The following is a 16,708-nucleotide window of genomic DNA, read 5'->3' on the forward strand; positions in this document are numbered from 1 at the left end:
TGTGCTTGTATTTTCAAAGTCAACAGATTGTGTGACAGTCTGACAAACAGCAAGTAAATCACAAAAAACATACAAACAAATGAGTTTATTTGGAAGATGTATTACATTCATTGCTTTGGTGTACCAACAGGAATTTCAATATAAGAGTCTGATAACTTGAATAAACTGTATGGAAAAAGAAATAGTATAAAAAATAGAAAATCAACAATACTACAGTAAATACAGGGCATGTGTTGGCCAAATGTTGGAAAACATTTATTTGTGATCAGAAAAAACAACAACAAAGGAGAAACACACATATTACAGAAAAAATGTAAAACAAATAATGTGCAACAATTAGAAAAAATCAGTGGTGTCTCCAAGCATAGTGTTGAAATCGTGGTTATAAACATGTTGATGCAAATCTCTAGAAAAAGCTAAAGAGTCCAAACCCAATATTTACATTGTCCAAAATGTAAATGTGTATTCCTATAATTCAGTAAATCATCCACCCTTGAGCAAAAAGATCTGCGGCTTTCAAGTTTTTGTTGCACAACCGCCCAAGTATCTCAAGAACAGCTACGCTAGGCATCTGTACGTAAACAAAGTATTGCTGTCACTAAGCCTCATCATTTCCGGAACAGGGTGTGTAAATAAAGTTTTCATGAGTTCACCACAGTTAATGTTGTTCGTGGCGTTGTCTCTTGTAACGAGGGTTATTTGTAATCAGACGAGTAGGACTGAAATCCATATTAAGGTTTCTGACATTTTTCTCACACAGCCTTGGTGTGTATATACTGAAGAAGGCGAGGTCAATGCTTATCACTACCAGCAACGCATAATCTCTGCATGACAGCAGGATTCTAGGTCAACAACTTCCCCCAGCACAAAACAACCTCTGAAATAAGTTGACATTAAAAAACAGTTTTGCCAAAATTCTTACCAACTGTCAACTTTATTTCATTACACGTTTGACAAATTAATAACAAAAAGAGAACTGGGATATAATACAGTCTAAAGAAAGGGGATGAGCTCTTCTGTCAGTTGTGATAAATAAACAAAACACAGGTGTATGGGTTTGAAAAGGTCATTATTCTTAGTAAAATAATCTAGTGTCTGGATTGTGAAAGTGATATGGAAGAGGGATCCTCTCTGAGCTTTTTCTATTTTTTCCCCCATTTAATAATTTCAAGGTTCAGAGGGTTTGTATTGTTCGATCCCGATTGAAAACCCCAACTAAGGCAAACTTTGACTTGAGATGATGGACGAAACCATCAGCACTACACATTTGAAAAAGAGAATACTTCAGTAAACAATAAGGTTATTAGAGCGATTCAATTAAGGCACATACTCTGTAGTATTTCACTGTTAAGGCCAGGCAGAGACTGTCATATCCATGTTAATATGAAGTAACCTACAATCCCAGCAATGACTGACTATTGAGAGTCTTAATCAGTGTCTAAAACCTTAGGCCGAGTGGACGGCGACGTAGAAGTTTTTGTGCTCCTCCCAGTAGTGCAGCTCATCTGAGAAGCTCCAGGAGCAGGCCAGGTCTTTGCTGGTTTTGACCGTGTGGACCACGCAGGAGCCGGGCAACTTCTCAAACAGGACCTCGGCTACACTCACTGTCGTGACTTTCTTCTGAGTCTGGATCAGCTGCTGGATGTGATCTTTGTCCACAGGCTCGGGCGAGGAACTGTAGGACACCCAGACGTTGAGTTTCTCGTCTGATAAAGGGACCTGGAAGCGGCTCTTCCCTGTCGGGCAGTGGTAATCCTTCTTGTTGGCGAACAAGCCTGAAGGGGACTTGAATACCCTCACGGACCAGCCCACCCAGTCATACTTCTTCTTCAGTTTCTTTATGATGGCCTCTGCTAGCTGCTGGTTGGTTAAGTTTGACTCATCACGGACCAGACGACGGCAATCGCTCTCAGCCTGTTTGGGGAAGCTGACGATGCAGTCTTCGATCACGGCATTCATTTTGGTCTGGACAGTCTTCATCTTCTCGCCCCATTCTTTCAGAAGTGCATCCTCCTCGTCGTATCCCTTCAGAGCGGCGTGGCCCAGAAGTGCGATGAGCCCGATGCAGAAGAGCTTCTTCAGTCTGGCGCAGAAGTCCTCCACCGGCCGGCGACTTTTTTCCTCGTAGTTCAGGGTGATCTCCAGCACAGATTCCCCAGAGAAGTTATCTCCTGTGACAGAGTTGTAGAGGGTGATAAGGTTTTTGTCACCGCCGGTCTTGGCGAAATGATCAAGGAAAAGCTTCTTCTTGACCTCCCTGAACTTGGGTTTGGCGTTGAGGATGTCCATGTACTTCCTGAACTGGTTAGTGAGGTTTTCCTCTATTGGGAAATACACAGCATCTAATCCGCTCTTCTTGATCTCATCGTTGATCTGCTGAATCTCCTCCGATATCACCTCCAGACGATCTCGCACCTTCTGAAACTGCTCCTTCATGAACACAGCCTCTTTGCTTTCCACATTGTCCAGAGCCAGCTTAACAATTGGAGCAGCGATGGAGAAAATGGGGAAAAGGTCGCCTGCGATACTGGCCACCATTTCAGCTCCGTGTTCAAACACTTCCATCACGGTCTCCACCATATCCTTCCTTTCCGCTACAAGCTGCTGTAGCTGGCTTGCCATCTTAGCTGAGACTGATTCTGACAAGAGACAAATATTGACATGGTTAAAAACTGTCTGGTGTGATATTTAGGCACGGAAACCTCTTTTAACCAAACATACAGGTAACACACTGAACACAAATGAGGCAGAAGTATCAGACATTTTACTTTTACAGACAGAAAATAATTTAGGGTTTTTCTTGATTTACTTACAATTTTGTTTCAGTGTGGTTGGACTGTGGCCTGCTCCTTTGCTCGTCTTACAACACAGCAAAACTGATAAGGAAAGAGAGAAACAGCCAAGTGAGCTTCAGTGCTGGCGGCTAGCCACACCCAGTGAGCAATGAGTCAACAATGCAGAGGGAATTCAGCAGTGACGAAGGGCCAGTAAGGTGTGTGTTATCTGTGTGTGTACGTACTCTTGGAAAATCAAGAAGTTTCATTAAAAGTTTACATTGTGGGATTTAGATAAGTAACTTTAACTTCAACAAGCAAATGACCATTTCTTTCAGTACCGTGTGACTTTGAAATGTGTCAGGATGGAGCAGTTTTAATGTTTTAGTTTTAGTTTAAGCTCACCTTTGATAAAGTCAGCATGCAATGAAAGTAAACATTAAGAAAATGTCTGGAAAACACTAAAGCTTGTGCCTGAAATAATGAATCCCATTATCTCCCCAAACTTTTTGTCAGACTGTCCAAAAAACTTCAAGGTCTACAAAGAGCTTGTTGTGCTTGAAGAATTAGTTTTTTGGAAATATACTTGTTTGTTTTATTGCCTAAAGTTAAATGAGCAAATCAAGCCCACTCTCATATCTATATCTTGAATATGGCTGCATGGGAGCCTGCTCTAAATCTGTCTGTAAATAAGTCATTTTCACTCAGGTGGTAAATCATTTATACTCACACAAAAATACCAATGATTAAGAAGTAAGTACATATGCTAAGTATTATTAATATAATGGAAACTAATTCCTGCTGTGCACTTAAGCTAACACTTGAAAAACAAGAGGGCCAATGGATTTGGAAAATTCTGTTAAATACACATAGTTTTTTCAAGGCCAGGAAAGGCTGACTAACAGCAACCAAGATGGACTTTCTAGGCATGTTCAGACATATCCCCTTTTTGCTCCACTGGTAATGTGTAACTTTTCTGCAAAATAATGACCACATACTCAGTCTCACAATCACTGTCTATACAACAGCTCAAAGTGATGAAGCTGGCATCACATTCATATTCAGGTTTCTGGCCTTCACAGCTCGTGTTCAGTTAAATAAAATATTTGTGGCTAAAGGCGAAGCAGCAGTGCTGCAGCCCAGTCAATAATAGAGCAGCAGGCGTGGGAAGTGATTAAGTGTAAGAGGTTAAACTTGCTGGGCAAGGGTGCGTTTTCCAGTGAAACTCAGCAAGTAACCACGGCAACAAGACAATGGAAAATAATCTGTCAGCTTGTTGTCTCTCTGCTGAGGTCTGCTCTGTGGGGTTTATCTCGCTAGACTGCACAAGATTGCAGAAAGAAGATGGCACTCATTTGTCAACCTGATGCATTAAACACCTGAATCACAAAACTGTGGAAAAAGTAAAACACTGGTATGTCATATCTACATAATTTCCTTGTAACACTTGACAACCGAACAGGAAATCCAGGCAGGATGTTGGAACATTTACAGCTGCTGTATCTTATTTGATTTGACCGTGCTAAAATTGTGATTCCTGTTTTCTACTGATGTTCTCTATCTCTCTCTCAGGGTCCCAGGGGTCGTGTAACAGTGTAACTGCAGTCTGAGTGCATGTGAAGCACCCATACACAATTCAAACACAGAAGAGTTAGAAGAAATCACATTTTCAGAGACAGAGAGCTGGGAGTGCAACTCTCTCCAAAGAGGATACAGTATGAATGCCAGGTACAGAGAAGAATAACAAGTCTGTTTTTTTTCACTATTTCACTTACATTAAGTGATACACAGGAGTGCTTTACTGACTATTTGAGGTACCTGTTTATTTCCATTTTATTTTAAACTGTACTAAATAAGCTGCTCTTTATTCCACTGCATTTATTTGAGTTATGTTAGTAAAAATACATTTCAGATTAGGTTTTCATATAATAAAATATGTTCTTTCTTTTGGCCCCTTGTTGTGTTTCATGGACTTAATAACTGTTCAAAGACCAAATGGATAAATGTATTTTACAAAAAAAGATAAAGATTACAGAAAAGTCAAAAAAAAGCAGATTTGTTTAGAAGAGCTAAGTTTTTTAATTTGTCTTCCCTTCCCCATTAATCATCTCCAGACACCTCCGAATCATTTATGACCTTTAAGTTTGGAAACCACTGGACTACAAATGTAAATACATTTTAAAATAGCTCAACATTGACCGACTATCGTAACATACTCGACATTGATGAATTTGTGATCTGGTCATTTACAGTTTTTACTTTTTATACCCCAAGTACATTGACAAACATTTACAGCTACATTAACTGAAGCTGAAAGTACTTATGAGTTTAAGTAACATTCTGAATGTTGGACTGTAACAATCACAGTGTGGCGTTTGCTTTATTTAAATAAATAAAAGGTAGAATCTGCAATATATTTAAATTGTGTATTATAAGGCTATAGCAGCAATTGTTATAATGATTCAAAACAAGGTATAGCCTACCGAAGTGTATCTGAGTGTATCTACTTCAAACAGAAACACATGATGTCTCTTAAAGGGCTGAGATGAATCATGTTTCATTTATGTTATGTGGCAGAGCTTCCTCTGAACAGATGACCAAACCCTCAGCTGACCGCTCAGTCTGGCCACTGAGAGACGAGCTAAGCGCTCTGTTAATGCGCTCTCTTAATGGAAAAGTATCGATCAGTCCGTGTACAAGGCCTCTAATTGTATCATTTTACAGCCGAGGGACAGAGTGCCAAACAAACATCGCACGTTAACACCACAGATAAGTTGTTTTTTTGTTACAGCGCGCAACACAAGTAGATAACGCCTTGTAAGTTTGACACTTCCTGTAAAAAGTGAAGTGGTGGCACCAGATCTGGCAACCAACGCCCATAAAATCGAAACTTTTTTTGTTTAAACTGCATTAAAAAGTGCCGACTTAACTAATGACCCACTTCGCTTTATTAAAACGAAGCTACGTTGACAAAATACGCTCATTGGACGTTTTTTAACGACACTCCAGAGTGTCAAAGAAGGGGGGAAAAGCTCCATTATGTAACGAGAGTCTGAAATGGAGTCAATGAAGCTGAATCGATCATTTTATATTAAAGTGTTTTAGCACTACCATCACCGTTAACCTATATAAGCCTGTCAACTATGAAGCATTTTGAACAGAAATGGACTCACCTTAAAAAGTTTGCGGAAGAAATACACACACAACTTCCAGACTTTGTTTGTCTTCCTATTGGTCATGTGCCTCTCAAGTTACAGAGGAGAGGCACACCCAGAAAGAAAGAAAAAAAACTTCGGTGGTGGAGGCAAAGAGAAAGAAGTTGTGAGCATAAAAGGTTGTTGATGTAGCCATATTATTGCAAATCTACCTCCACCCATTAGGTAAACAATGGCATGGTAATAAAGCATTACTGTTGAAGGAGATTAGTTCTGAGTAGCTAAGAAACACAACAGAACAATGTCAGTCATGATTTTTCAATAACGTTTTTAAGTACTTTAAAATAACAGAGTAATAATGACCAATGATGACAAAACCATTCATATCTTTTTGTTTATTACAAATCAAAGTCAAATATACACAAGTGTCTTGATTAAGTGATTGTAGAATACAGATCTTGGACGTTTGCCCTGCAGCAATGTATTGCACTGAAAGCGGCAAGAAAATGTAAATTGATTTCATTTTATACACATTTATATCTAGGAGTAGGTGATATCAGTATAATCCATAACTGTAGTAAATGTCATTCATTTATTTGTGATATAAAGTATATGCCTAGATGGTGCACATTCTGGAAAATGTGGAAACAAAAAAATAACAAAAATAATCTCAAATCAAGTTTAAATTCCCTGTTCTGATTCTTCTGACCATATGAAAGAGTTAGATGAGAAGAAAAAATACCATTAACATATCTGTATGCTCAATCTCCAGCCAGGGGACATTGATTTTATCTTAGCATAAAGTCTTGAGGCAGCTATTGCTAATCCAAAGGTCATATCTCATTTGTTTAATCCGACCAGAACTGAACTTTGCCGCTTTACAGGAGGTGTTTTGTCAAGATCCAGGAAGTCACTGTACCCACCAAGAAATAATCCTGTAGATATTCTGTAAATTATCATTTCTACACTTCCTGTTTCAAATCTTTATGCTAATTTGAGCTACTTGCGTCCTGGCTTTAGTCTTTTATTTTACAGATACCACAGTCGTCTGGACAGTGGTATCAATCTTGTTATTTTACTCTTGGCGAGAAGTGAGTGTTTTTCCCAGGATGTAAAATAATTCCTTTACATTTTGAGTTTCAAAGATCATTTTTGACATCAGAATCAAAAGTTGACAAAACCCCACCAATTCAATTCACTTACTCTACAGCTTTCAAAAGCAAATGATAAACTGTCTGACTGTATAATGTAGGCACTGCATCACATTAATGCAAAAGAAAATCAAATACAAATCAAATAACGACATAGAGTAGTCCTGCTAATTACTTTACAATATTGCCCTCAATGGAATGAATCAATGCAATAACCTCAAAGTTTCTTGAAGCTATTTGACTAATTTTGTCATATTGCCCAATCCTAGTATCAAATGAGGGATAGAATCAAATGTTATGATATTAAGTCAAAGCTGGCATGGAGATATAAAGCCCTGAAAAGATTTATGTAAAATTTAAAAAATGCATACAAGTAAGACAATGAATCACATTCCAGAAACCGGGCAGATTATGCATCAACACAGACAATATTTATGAATCCATTTCTATATTTAATTGAGAAATTTTCAGGTCTCTAGTAAAGACATTCATGAATTTATATGTAGCTTGTTTTTTTCCTGTATGGGCCTACACTCTATGTTTTGCTGTGAGGCTACTCAGAGTGGATACACAGGAAGGCCCTTTTGTGTTTCCCATAGTAGTAACAGTCCTCATGGAAGTTGTTGGACTGCACCACCTCTTTGTAATGGCTGACAGCATGGACAAGGCAGTTGGGGAAGCTCTTGTTCAACGCCAGAGCCACTGCCATCATGTCCCACTTCATCTTCTGACTCTCAATCTGCTCCTGGATCTGGCTCTTGTTAATGGGCTTGGGGTCAACACAGAAAGAGACCACCACTTTGATCTTGGTCTTGGTCAAAATGTCAAACCAGTTGGCTCCTCCACTACCATGGCATTTCTTTCCTGCTAGCCAGTTGAAAAAGAAAATGCGCTCCCTGTTGCTGAAGGCCCTGACGGACCAGTTCACCCAGTCGTATTTCTTAACGAGCGAATCCAGAAGGGATTTGGTGAAGTCCTGGTTGACAGAGCCGGGACTCTCCAAAAGCTTGTGCTCCATGTCCATTTTGGCTTGATCGGCAAAGTTCTCTGTACACTCATCCACAGCCGCTTTCATTCGTTTTTCCACATCCTCCATCCGTCCCTGCCACTTCTTCACCATGTCCTCCCCCACCACCCCTTCCTTGAGGGCAGAATGGCCCATGACGGCAATAATGCCAACCACAAAAAGCTTTTTCAGCCGGGCGCAGAAATCCTCAACTGCCCTTCTGCTTCTCTGCTCTATGGCAACTACTGTCTCCAGCATTGGGTCTCCTGCGGTGCTTTCCCCAATGACGGCATTGTAGAGGGCGTCCAGGTTCAAGTCAGCATCTGTGTTCTCGTAATGGCTGATGAATTTCTCCATCTTCTTCTCTTTGAACTTAGGCTTGGCGTTGACAAAGTCCTGGAACTTTTCATACTGGCTGAGCATCTGCGCCTCACGATCGAAGTTCTGCTTGTTCATTGACGTCTTCTGCAGCTCCAGGGCAATTTGATCGATCTCACCCTGGATTCCTTCAAGTTGCTGGTTGACCATTTCGAACTGCTGAGTCAGATAGCGAGCCTCTTTGCTGTCCGGGTTGCTGAGTATCTCGGCTGAAGCCATGAACACGGCCTCTAAGATGGGGTGAAGCTGGCCAACAGTGGCAGCAAGCACCTCAGAGGCTTGCCCCATGATCTCCACACCTTTCTCAATCTTGTCCCTGTTCTTGACGAGCCAATCTGCCACACTGTTCATCTTTGTTTTATGTATTTCACACCTACTAATTTAAAATGGTTTCCACTTCCAGAGGCTTTGCTTGTGTCTGAAAAAAAAAGAAACATGAAACCCTTGTAAAGTTCATTATAGTGTGAAGACATTTCAGAAAGAAAATAACGCACTCCTTTTTTTTCTTTCAGTTAGAATTGGCAATGCAATGGTAATCAGCTGACAATAAGTCATTTTTTTCTCACAGGGCCTTTTTCCTGAGAAAACAAAACCCTATCATAAAGTAAACGGCAGGTCATGTCTGCACATGTAGGCATCCAGTTTCATGCCGCGCCCTCAGAGCCTCGGCTAATGATAGGGACTCGTTTTTAAGCCTTGGTGTCATTGACACATAGGCTATCAAAAAAAGCTAATGAAAGTACACAAATGAGATACACATGGATGGCAATTCAGAACAAATATCAAACATGGTGAGTTTACTCATGAATTATGATGTCATTATTGTGCAACAGTGCAGAACTGGTCCTTTGGGATGGCCTTTTTTTACTGCTCTAACAATAGCCAAGTCCCAAAGCAAACACAGATGTTCACAACATGGTAAAAGAGGGTGTTTTACTTTGGTAACGACAGTATGATGTTCAATGTAAAATACACAAGAAAGATGATCTAACTAATCTCTCATTCTCTGAAGCCAAAATCCAGTTTAGAGAAAGGCACACCCAGGTCAAAAATCCCCTCCACTGCTCTTGTTCAATAAAGCAATCACACTTCCCTAATAAGCACATCCCTGTAATAAATATCAAACACATACAAGAGGTTATGGTATGAAGAACAAGATACAAACACAGGTTTACATTTGTAACCACAGAAAAAAGGCTCACCAATAATTGCTGCAGTGATGAGATCAGTGGTGTTATTTTACAGCCTGTCCTATCACTACAATCATTACATCTAATTTATTGAGCAACATACCATCAGTGCTTTTATAATGTTTCTACATTTCTATGTACAATAAAGAAAAAAGTGCAATGTTTAAAATGAAACTTGTAATCATATAAAATAAGTCAATTCCATTCTAATTTAAATGAAAAACAAATAACAGTGAAATAAAAATACTTACTGAGTAATTATCTTGGTTTGTGTTTGAAAATATTTTCACTTGTTAAGTCAAAAAAGGAATAAAGTTTGTCTTCTTTTAGCACAAAAAGTTAAATATATTTTTGTGAAAGGAAAAAAGGCGAGTCCTACACAGCACTTGATCAAACACTGGTCTCCCTTTTCAATGTGATATGCTTTGCTATGGAGCTACAGATCAGAAATAGAAAACCACATACGCAGAGCCTTAGCTAGACCTCATCCTCCAAAGGATTCATTCCCACCTCTTGAACGTCACTTAGATTTTATCCTAGAAATAACAGTTTTTTCCTAAAACATTTAACTTTTAAGGAAATACAAGACTTTGTACAGAAAAAAAGTCAAATTCAGTTCTTCAAAGCTTCAAATAAAAGCCAGTTTTAATAGTGGTGAGAGAAAGCTAAACAAAACTCAGTAAATATTTAGTTGTTTAATTATTTTTTGGTTTCCTCCTTTCTCTCTTGCTTTTTTCTTGCTTTCCTAGTCTCTCTTTCTTTTCCCAACCCTTTTTAACTTTAAATTGGAAATTAAAAATGATGGCAAAGTCATAAAAGTTGATGATGGAGATGCTGAACAAAGAATTAGGGCATACAAAAGGAAAAACTCACCTTTTTAGCTTAATAACCAGTGGGCTACAGTCCAGTTATCCAGTAGTCCAGTTGTGCCTGTGAGCACCAGCCTCCTTGGGATGTATATATAGACTCCCTACCTCTCTCTCTCCCTCCCTCCCTCCCTCCCTCCCTCTCTCTCCCTTTCTCTCCCAGTGTCTGCCTGTCTCTCTCTCGTCACTCCCCCTTTGGATCTCTTCCATCCCATTTCAGCATTCCTCAGAAAACCCACTCAGAGGGATGGGGGGCCGGCACTGACACAGATAACATCCCGTAAACACTCCACCATGCAGGGACACCATGCACCCTGGGAAAACTACGGGAAAAAAGGAAGACTGGTTTCTGTGTGTGTGCATGTTTGTGTATGTGTGTGTAGAAGAGAGAGACAGACAGACAAAGAGTGAGAATAAATATAAAAAGGAGAGCAGTGCAGTAGGGTTCACCAGAGCAGCCCTCGAGGACAAAACCCCTCTTGTTGTGGCTTGAACAAGGTTGCCATGGCCACTGCAGTAGGTCCTCTAACTTCTGTGACACTATGCATGCTCAAAAGACAAATTCTGCTTCCTCTGTTTGCAACAAGTTGGGATTCACAAGAAGTTAGTGCCCTAAATAAACCATTATTTAACAGGCTAAGATCGTTTTTGAAGTCATTCTTTATTAAATGCTGACCTACTTCACTCTGAAATTGATAATTAGTGATGCTAAGCTATTGGTTGCTGGATTCAAAAAGGATGACATTTACCCTGCAGGGGCAGCGCTCAGTCAGTCACAGTGCCGCCCAGTGAAAGACAGTCTGTGTTTTCCAGTACACACCATGACAGTCAGAGCTCACTCAAAACCTTTGTGCTTTATAATGCAGACCGATGTCACTGTCAACTGTCCCCTTAAATGGACCATAAAGAGGCGGGAACAGGAAGAGGAGGGAAGGATGTGTGCAGCAAATTGATACTGGTCAGCCGGGCAGAAGAGGGTTAGGCGAGCACGTTCGCCACCGCCTTGTTCCTGTGTCGTCTCTCTGTCAGATCTCACACTTGTAACCATCAGAAAGTAGAACTTAGCTTTCGCAGGGACTCAACAGTATGTGGCGTGATGGGTGGTACAGGCCGACGCTGGCATACACACACTGTAAAGGCCTAAGCGTAACATCACTCAGTAGGGAGGATCTTTCTTCCTCTCCGGAGTTATGTTGTGTGTTTGTTTCCCAGAATCTTTCTAGAGAGTTCAATTTCTTTATATTGGCAGTAAAAATGATCTGCAAAACACACACAGCTTTGAACCAAACAAACAACACAGTCTTTACAAGCTCTGAAAAGGCATCAATGGAAAACGTGTTGAATTTGTAGAAAAGTTTTGCCTTCGTTGTTTCATGCTCACCAGGTGGAAACATGGGTGAAATATTTGCGATAATGACATCCAGCTGAGGAAAGAGTTTGAGTGCCTTCCGCTCTTTTGTCTGGCTTTACTCAGCATGCATACACTCAGCATGTTGGGCAAGCTGAACTCATGTCTGTCATGATTTTGTGTAATCTAGAATTGCTTGGAGGTATTGTTTTCCTCTTTTTACTGCTTTAAATTAATGGGATAGAGTTTGCATTAATTTTCTAAGTATCAGGATCTTCATTTCCGAACAAAATCCCTAATTTAATTAAAAGAACATGCCTTTAAGTATAATAATAAGATGTCCTGGTGTAACTTCCGTTCATTTCTGATTACTGTTTTCATGAAAGACACAAGGTAGTAAAACGTCATGAGATTCATCTAATCAGTCATGAAATTATCCATGAATTTCAGCTGCATCATGAGTCTCCTTTCTCTAAAAATAAGGAAAACAAGCTTGTTAGCTTTTAAATACAGGTTTATCTTTAAATCCATTTACAGTATTCAGGCCCACAGGTTGTGCCATCTTTCTTGTCAGTGTCTGAAAGCTGAAATGATAAATGACTTTCTGTTCTGAGGAAGCTATTGACCCTGTTTTATCTTTTTGACCCTGTCCAATGGCTAGTGTATCCCCCTCACCACAAGATGTCTCCTCAGTTCACAGGAAAAGCCCCCGGTGGCTCATCCTACCACAGAGCATACATAGCTTTTTCTGGGAATGGTCAGAGTTTGAAAACGTCAATGACACTAATTGAGACCCAAGGGAAAGCACTTACATATAAGAGGATATTTGCATTATTAATAAGCTAAGATAATAAAAGCCTTTTCATACTAAGGGATACAGAGACATTTTCACAGGGCAGATCTTCACAAAAGAAAATAAAGATGCTAAGCCTGAAATACAAGACTTCATTTTGGCAGAGCTTTAAACAAAGCCATGAAAAATGTTGATGACCTGCCTAGACAAGGATAAAATGCCAATTACTCAATTGAACAAACTGTACACCCTTTTTAATTTTCTTTGGCGGTAAGTACACTGTTTTCTAAACAGTCACTGCAAAACAATTACGATGCTGTTGTAACACACACCAGAAAGATATACAGTATGTGCTTACAGAAATGTTCTCTCAGTATTCAGTGCAGTGAAATATTGCTTCATAGAGAGAAAGTTATTGGGAAAGATGGGATTAAGTACCAGTCATGCAGGATTTGATTCCCGTGGGAAAATAAAGGTGGGCAATGTTGATAGTTACTCTGCATACGGCTGAACGTTGAAAATAAAACTCCTTTTTTGATGGATGTGGGATACTGCCAGAGGCAATAGCAGATACAAAGTTGGTGCATGCCCAAATCGTCATCTATTAATAGCTCCCTAGAAACTGCTTAATAGAAGTAAGGGGTGTGTTCACAGGAACTTCATGCAATTTGAAAAAACGAAATCCTGATGAAGAATTGCTGAGGTGTAAACATTGTTTAGCAAACTGATGAGATAGCATCACTGCTGCGTGTGGATATCATTTTATAATTTTGGAAGGATGAATACCTCTTCAGTTTGTCCAAAATGTGTCTTCAAAGAGTAAATCTCTATAATCTTTTCCCTTTTGAGGTTGGGAATATTTAATGAACATATTTCTGTCGTCGCTGCTCCACTGGGACATTTGGTGAAGGTTAACATTGCAGGCATCACAGGGTCGGGATGTTACAACTCATTAATTAAATATCAGCATCAAGGAGACATTTAATATGCAAAACAAAGTATTATTACCTGGGATTAAATAGTGATCTGTCAATGTTGTTTATATATGGTAGTGGGATGGATTCAGAACACATTTGACTGAAATTGTGATCAGAGTTGTCATGAGTAAACGCTGGAAACATTTAAAAGGAAAATCCACCTGTCAAGTTTAAAGGTCACCTACTGCTAGCGTAAGCACAGCATTGCCCGGGCATGTTGACACCAGGTGTAAACGGGGCCTTAAGGCAAAAGCAGACACCTGAGAATAGTTAATGGTTACCCACAATTATTACAATTCATCCTGAGGTGAATGTGATTGTCTGAACCAAATTCTTTTGCACTTAACTAACAGCGAAATGTGTCTAAAAACTGTAAATTTAAATTAGCTGAATGTCAGGGGATCAACAGTCATTAACCTTGATCTTCTGCAGACCATGCATGAATGTGTCCAATTTCTAATATATAGTTTATATTTCCTCAGCTAACCAATACCTCATACTAACACTGAAATTTCAGTTCTTCTTTGTGTCTAACCTTGTCATTCAGGGATATTACTATGAGTAAGTGAACAGGCCCAGAATGTCTGGAAATACTGTATTTCAACACTTTTGGTTTCAGATGTGTCTATTCTGAGTAATGTTGGTATTCCCCCCTTACAGATGTTTCCAGGTCACAGAAAACATGGCGGTGGTCACAGACTTCAACATCACTTGTTCTAGAGAAGTCAAGGGAGGGCAAGCGACTGAGGGAAAGTGCTTCCTTTGCTCATTTCAAGGACGATTTCATGGAAAAAAGAAGTGACAGGACTGCTATCAGTTCCTCTTGGCTGACTGTTCATAGCTTATCTACTGCTGTAACTTGAGCTGTGGATTTACAGTTTAAAGTTGTGAATGATTAAGAAGGAACTTTTAAAGGAAGATATTGAATGATTTTACAGGGTAAAAGTCAGAAACTATTTTACATACAGCAAATGCTTTCCTAATAATCATCATGTTAACTGTTATTGTTACATTTACAGTATCATGGACCGACACTTATCTCTTCATAGCTTTTCCTTAGCTTGTTGCTGTGTACAGTTTACTCGTAATCCATACCACGACTGAACTTTGATCAGTCTGAGTCACGCATCAACGATCTGTATGCACAACAGGGACTGCAGCAGCGAAAGGCCAGCAGACCGCCCATCTGTCACTCACACAGATCAATACAAACTCCAGTTAGATCTGAGGAAACAGATAAAGGTTCAGAGCCTGGGAGAAGGCAGGTTATTGATTGCAAGCAAATTCACCCCCGAGTCCATCTTTGCCCTTACACAAGTGAGTCAAACCACCTACAAGCTCCATGTAAATTGGAAATCCATTTACTTCTCCTGGCAGACATTTGCGGATACAAGCGGCCGAAATGGGATTTCTCCGCAGGGTGGCTGGCATCTCCCTTAGGGATAAGCTGAGAAGTCCAGTCATCCTAGAGGGACTGGGAGTAGAACCGCTGCTCCTTCGCGTTGAAAGGAGCCAGTTGAGGTGGTTCGGGCACCTAGTGAGGATGCCACCTGCGCGCCTCCCTAAGGAGGTGTTCCAGGCACGTCCAGCTGGGAAGAGACCAAGGGGTAGACCTAGGATCAGGTGGAGGAATTATATCTCTTCGCTGGCCTGTGCGCGCCTTGGAATCCCCCAGTCAGAGCTGGCTGATGTGGCCAGGGAAAGAGAAGTTTGGGGCTCTCTGCTTGAGCTGTTACCTGCGAACATGACGGATAAGCGGGAGAAGATGGATGGATGGATGGATGATTTACCGGAACCTTCCAAAAAAGGCTGAACATCCATATTATCCAACTGTATTTACAAACTTAATCATATTTTATTTTAGCTAAGTTCATTTCCGCAATAAAATGTATGTCTGTGACCTCATGTCCGTCTTAGAGGAATCAGCTCCATCAAGTAGCCTACAGTTATTCAGAGAGACAAGGCATATCATCATATGAACTGTGAAGACTGCTGGATCAAAAAAGAGAAATGGATGCAGTGGATAGAACATAACGAAGCAAATCAATGTGTAATTTCATCTGTAATTCACTAAGATGTTTGATACAGAGAAATAAGCCTGGGTTATTGTTATGCCTTCAGGGGAGAATCTCGCCCGGAGCCTCCCTGAATGTTGAGGTCACACATCGTCATCCCTCGTGGCCCACTCCTAAAACTATACCGTTGCTCCTTCAGGAAACCGCACAGTTAGTTACAGAGTGGACTCCTACACAGGAATGCAAATTTAAAAAATCTGATTCAGGAGTTGCAACTTTGAAACTAGACACCAACATTTTCTTTGACAACAACTTCAGATGTCACCAACACTTCAAATTCACTCAAATGTTCATATTTGTTATAAAGGCAGCCAGCTTGCAAAACAACATGGGAAACTTCAATAGTGTCTTTCAGCAACTTCAAAGAACATCCTTTTGCTGCTGAATGTATTTTATCTTCAGTCAGTTTGTTGTTAAGCTTTGATATCCTTCTGGGTATAATACTTCAAGTCTTCCTTTGGGTATTCCTAAAAGGTGTTTTAAACAGAGTCTACTGCTGCCTCAACTTTAAACATGGCTGCTATACAATCAAGGTCTACTGAACAAACGTCAGCTCTGCTTGAACTGTTAGTGAGGGCCAAAGGCAAATAATATAGGAAATATTGATGAGGAAATATGGGAGATTTGTAAGTGCCTAAAACAAATCCAACAGCGAAACAAAGTATATTTGGTTTCATTGAACACATTAACTGTGAAAATCAGTTGTTAAATGACAATTATTTCCCATTCTTTTTTTAGTCTGTCTGAATTAAATGTTTTTCATTGTGACATTGGTTTTAAAATGTAATTACAACACAAAACAAAGATCACTGGTGTATTACATTTCAGTTTTGTGTAACAAAGGACAGAAGATGATAATAAGTTAGTCGAATAGGTGAAAGTCGTATAGTTTTTATAGGTGAAAGAGAGCTTTTTCATTTTGAGGGAAAATGCATCATAAATGCAATGACAGATGACCTGTAAAATAAATTGCGATAAGAACTTGGACAGGACAG

The 16,708-nt window shown here is 39.9% G+C and overlaps 2 protein-coding genes across 2 annotated transcripts; both read right to left on the reverse strand.

Annotated features, from left to right (window-relative positions):
* Nucleotides 1-70: 70 nt before the first annotated feature.
* Nucleotides 71-6,107, reverse strand: rpz4 (rapunzel 4). The gene is made up of 3 exons (XM_063880364.1): nt 5,948-6,107; nt 2,814-2,876; nt 71-2,639 (listed from the first exon to the last, which is right to left on the reverse strand). The coding sequence occupies exon 3, from the start codon at nt 2,620-2,622 to the stop codon at nt 1,447-1,449; it is 1,176 nt and encodes a 391-aa protein (XP_063736434.1). The 5' UTR covers nt 2,623-2,639; nt 2,814-2,876; nt 5,948-6,107; the 3' UTR covers nt 71-1,446.
* A 202-nt stretch (nt 6,108-6,309) lies between these two features.
* rpz5 (rapunzel 5) lies at nt 6,310-10,628 on the reverse strand. The gene is made up of 2 exons (XM_063880363.1): nt 10,528-10,628; nt 6,310-8,882 (listed from the first exon to the last, which is right to left on the reverse strand). The coding sequence occupies exon 2, from the start codon at nt 8,813-8,815 to the stop codon at nt 7,634-7,636; it is 1,182 nt and encodes a 393-aa protein (XP_063736433.1). The 5' UTR covers nt 8,816-8,882; nt 10,528-10,628; the 3' UTR covers nt 6,310-7,633.
* Between the last annotated feature and the right edge of the window lie 6,080 nt (nt 10,629-16,708).

The sequence above is a fragment of the Eleginops maclovinus genome, chromosome 3 (genome assembly GCF_036324505.1).
Source record: "Eleginops maclovinus isolate JMC-PN-2008 ecotype Puerto Natales chromosome 3, JC_Emac_rtc_rv5, whole genome shotgun sequence".
Classification (NCBI taxonomy): Eukaryota; Metazoa; Chordata; class Actinopteri; order Perciformes; family Eleginopidae; genus Eleginops; species Eleginops maclovinus.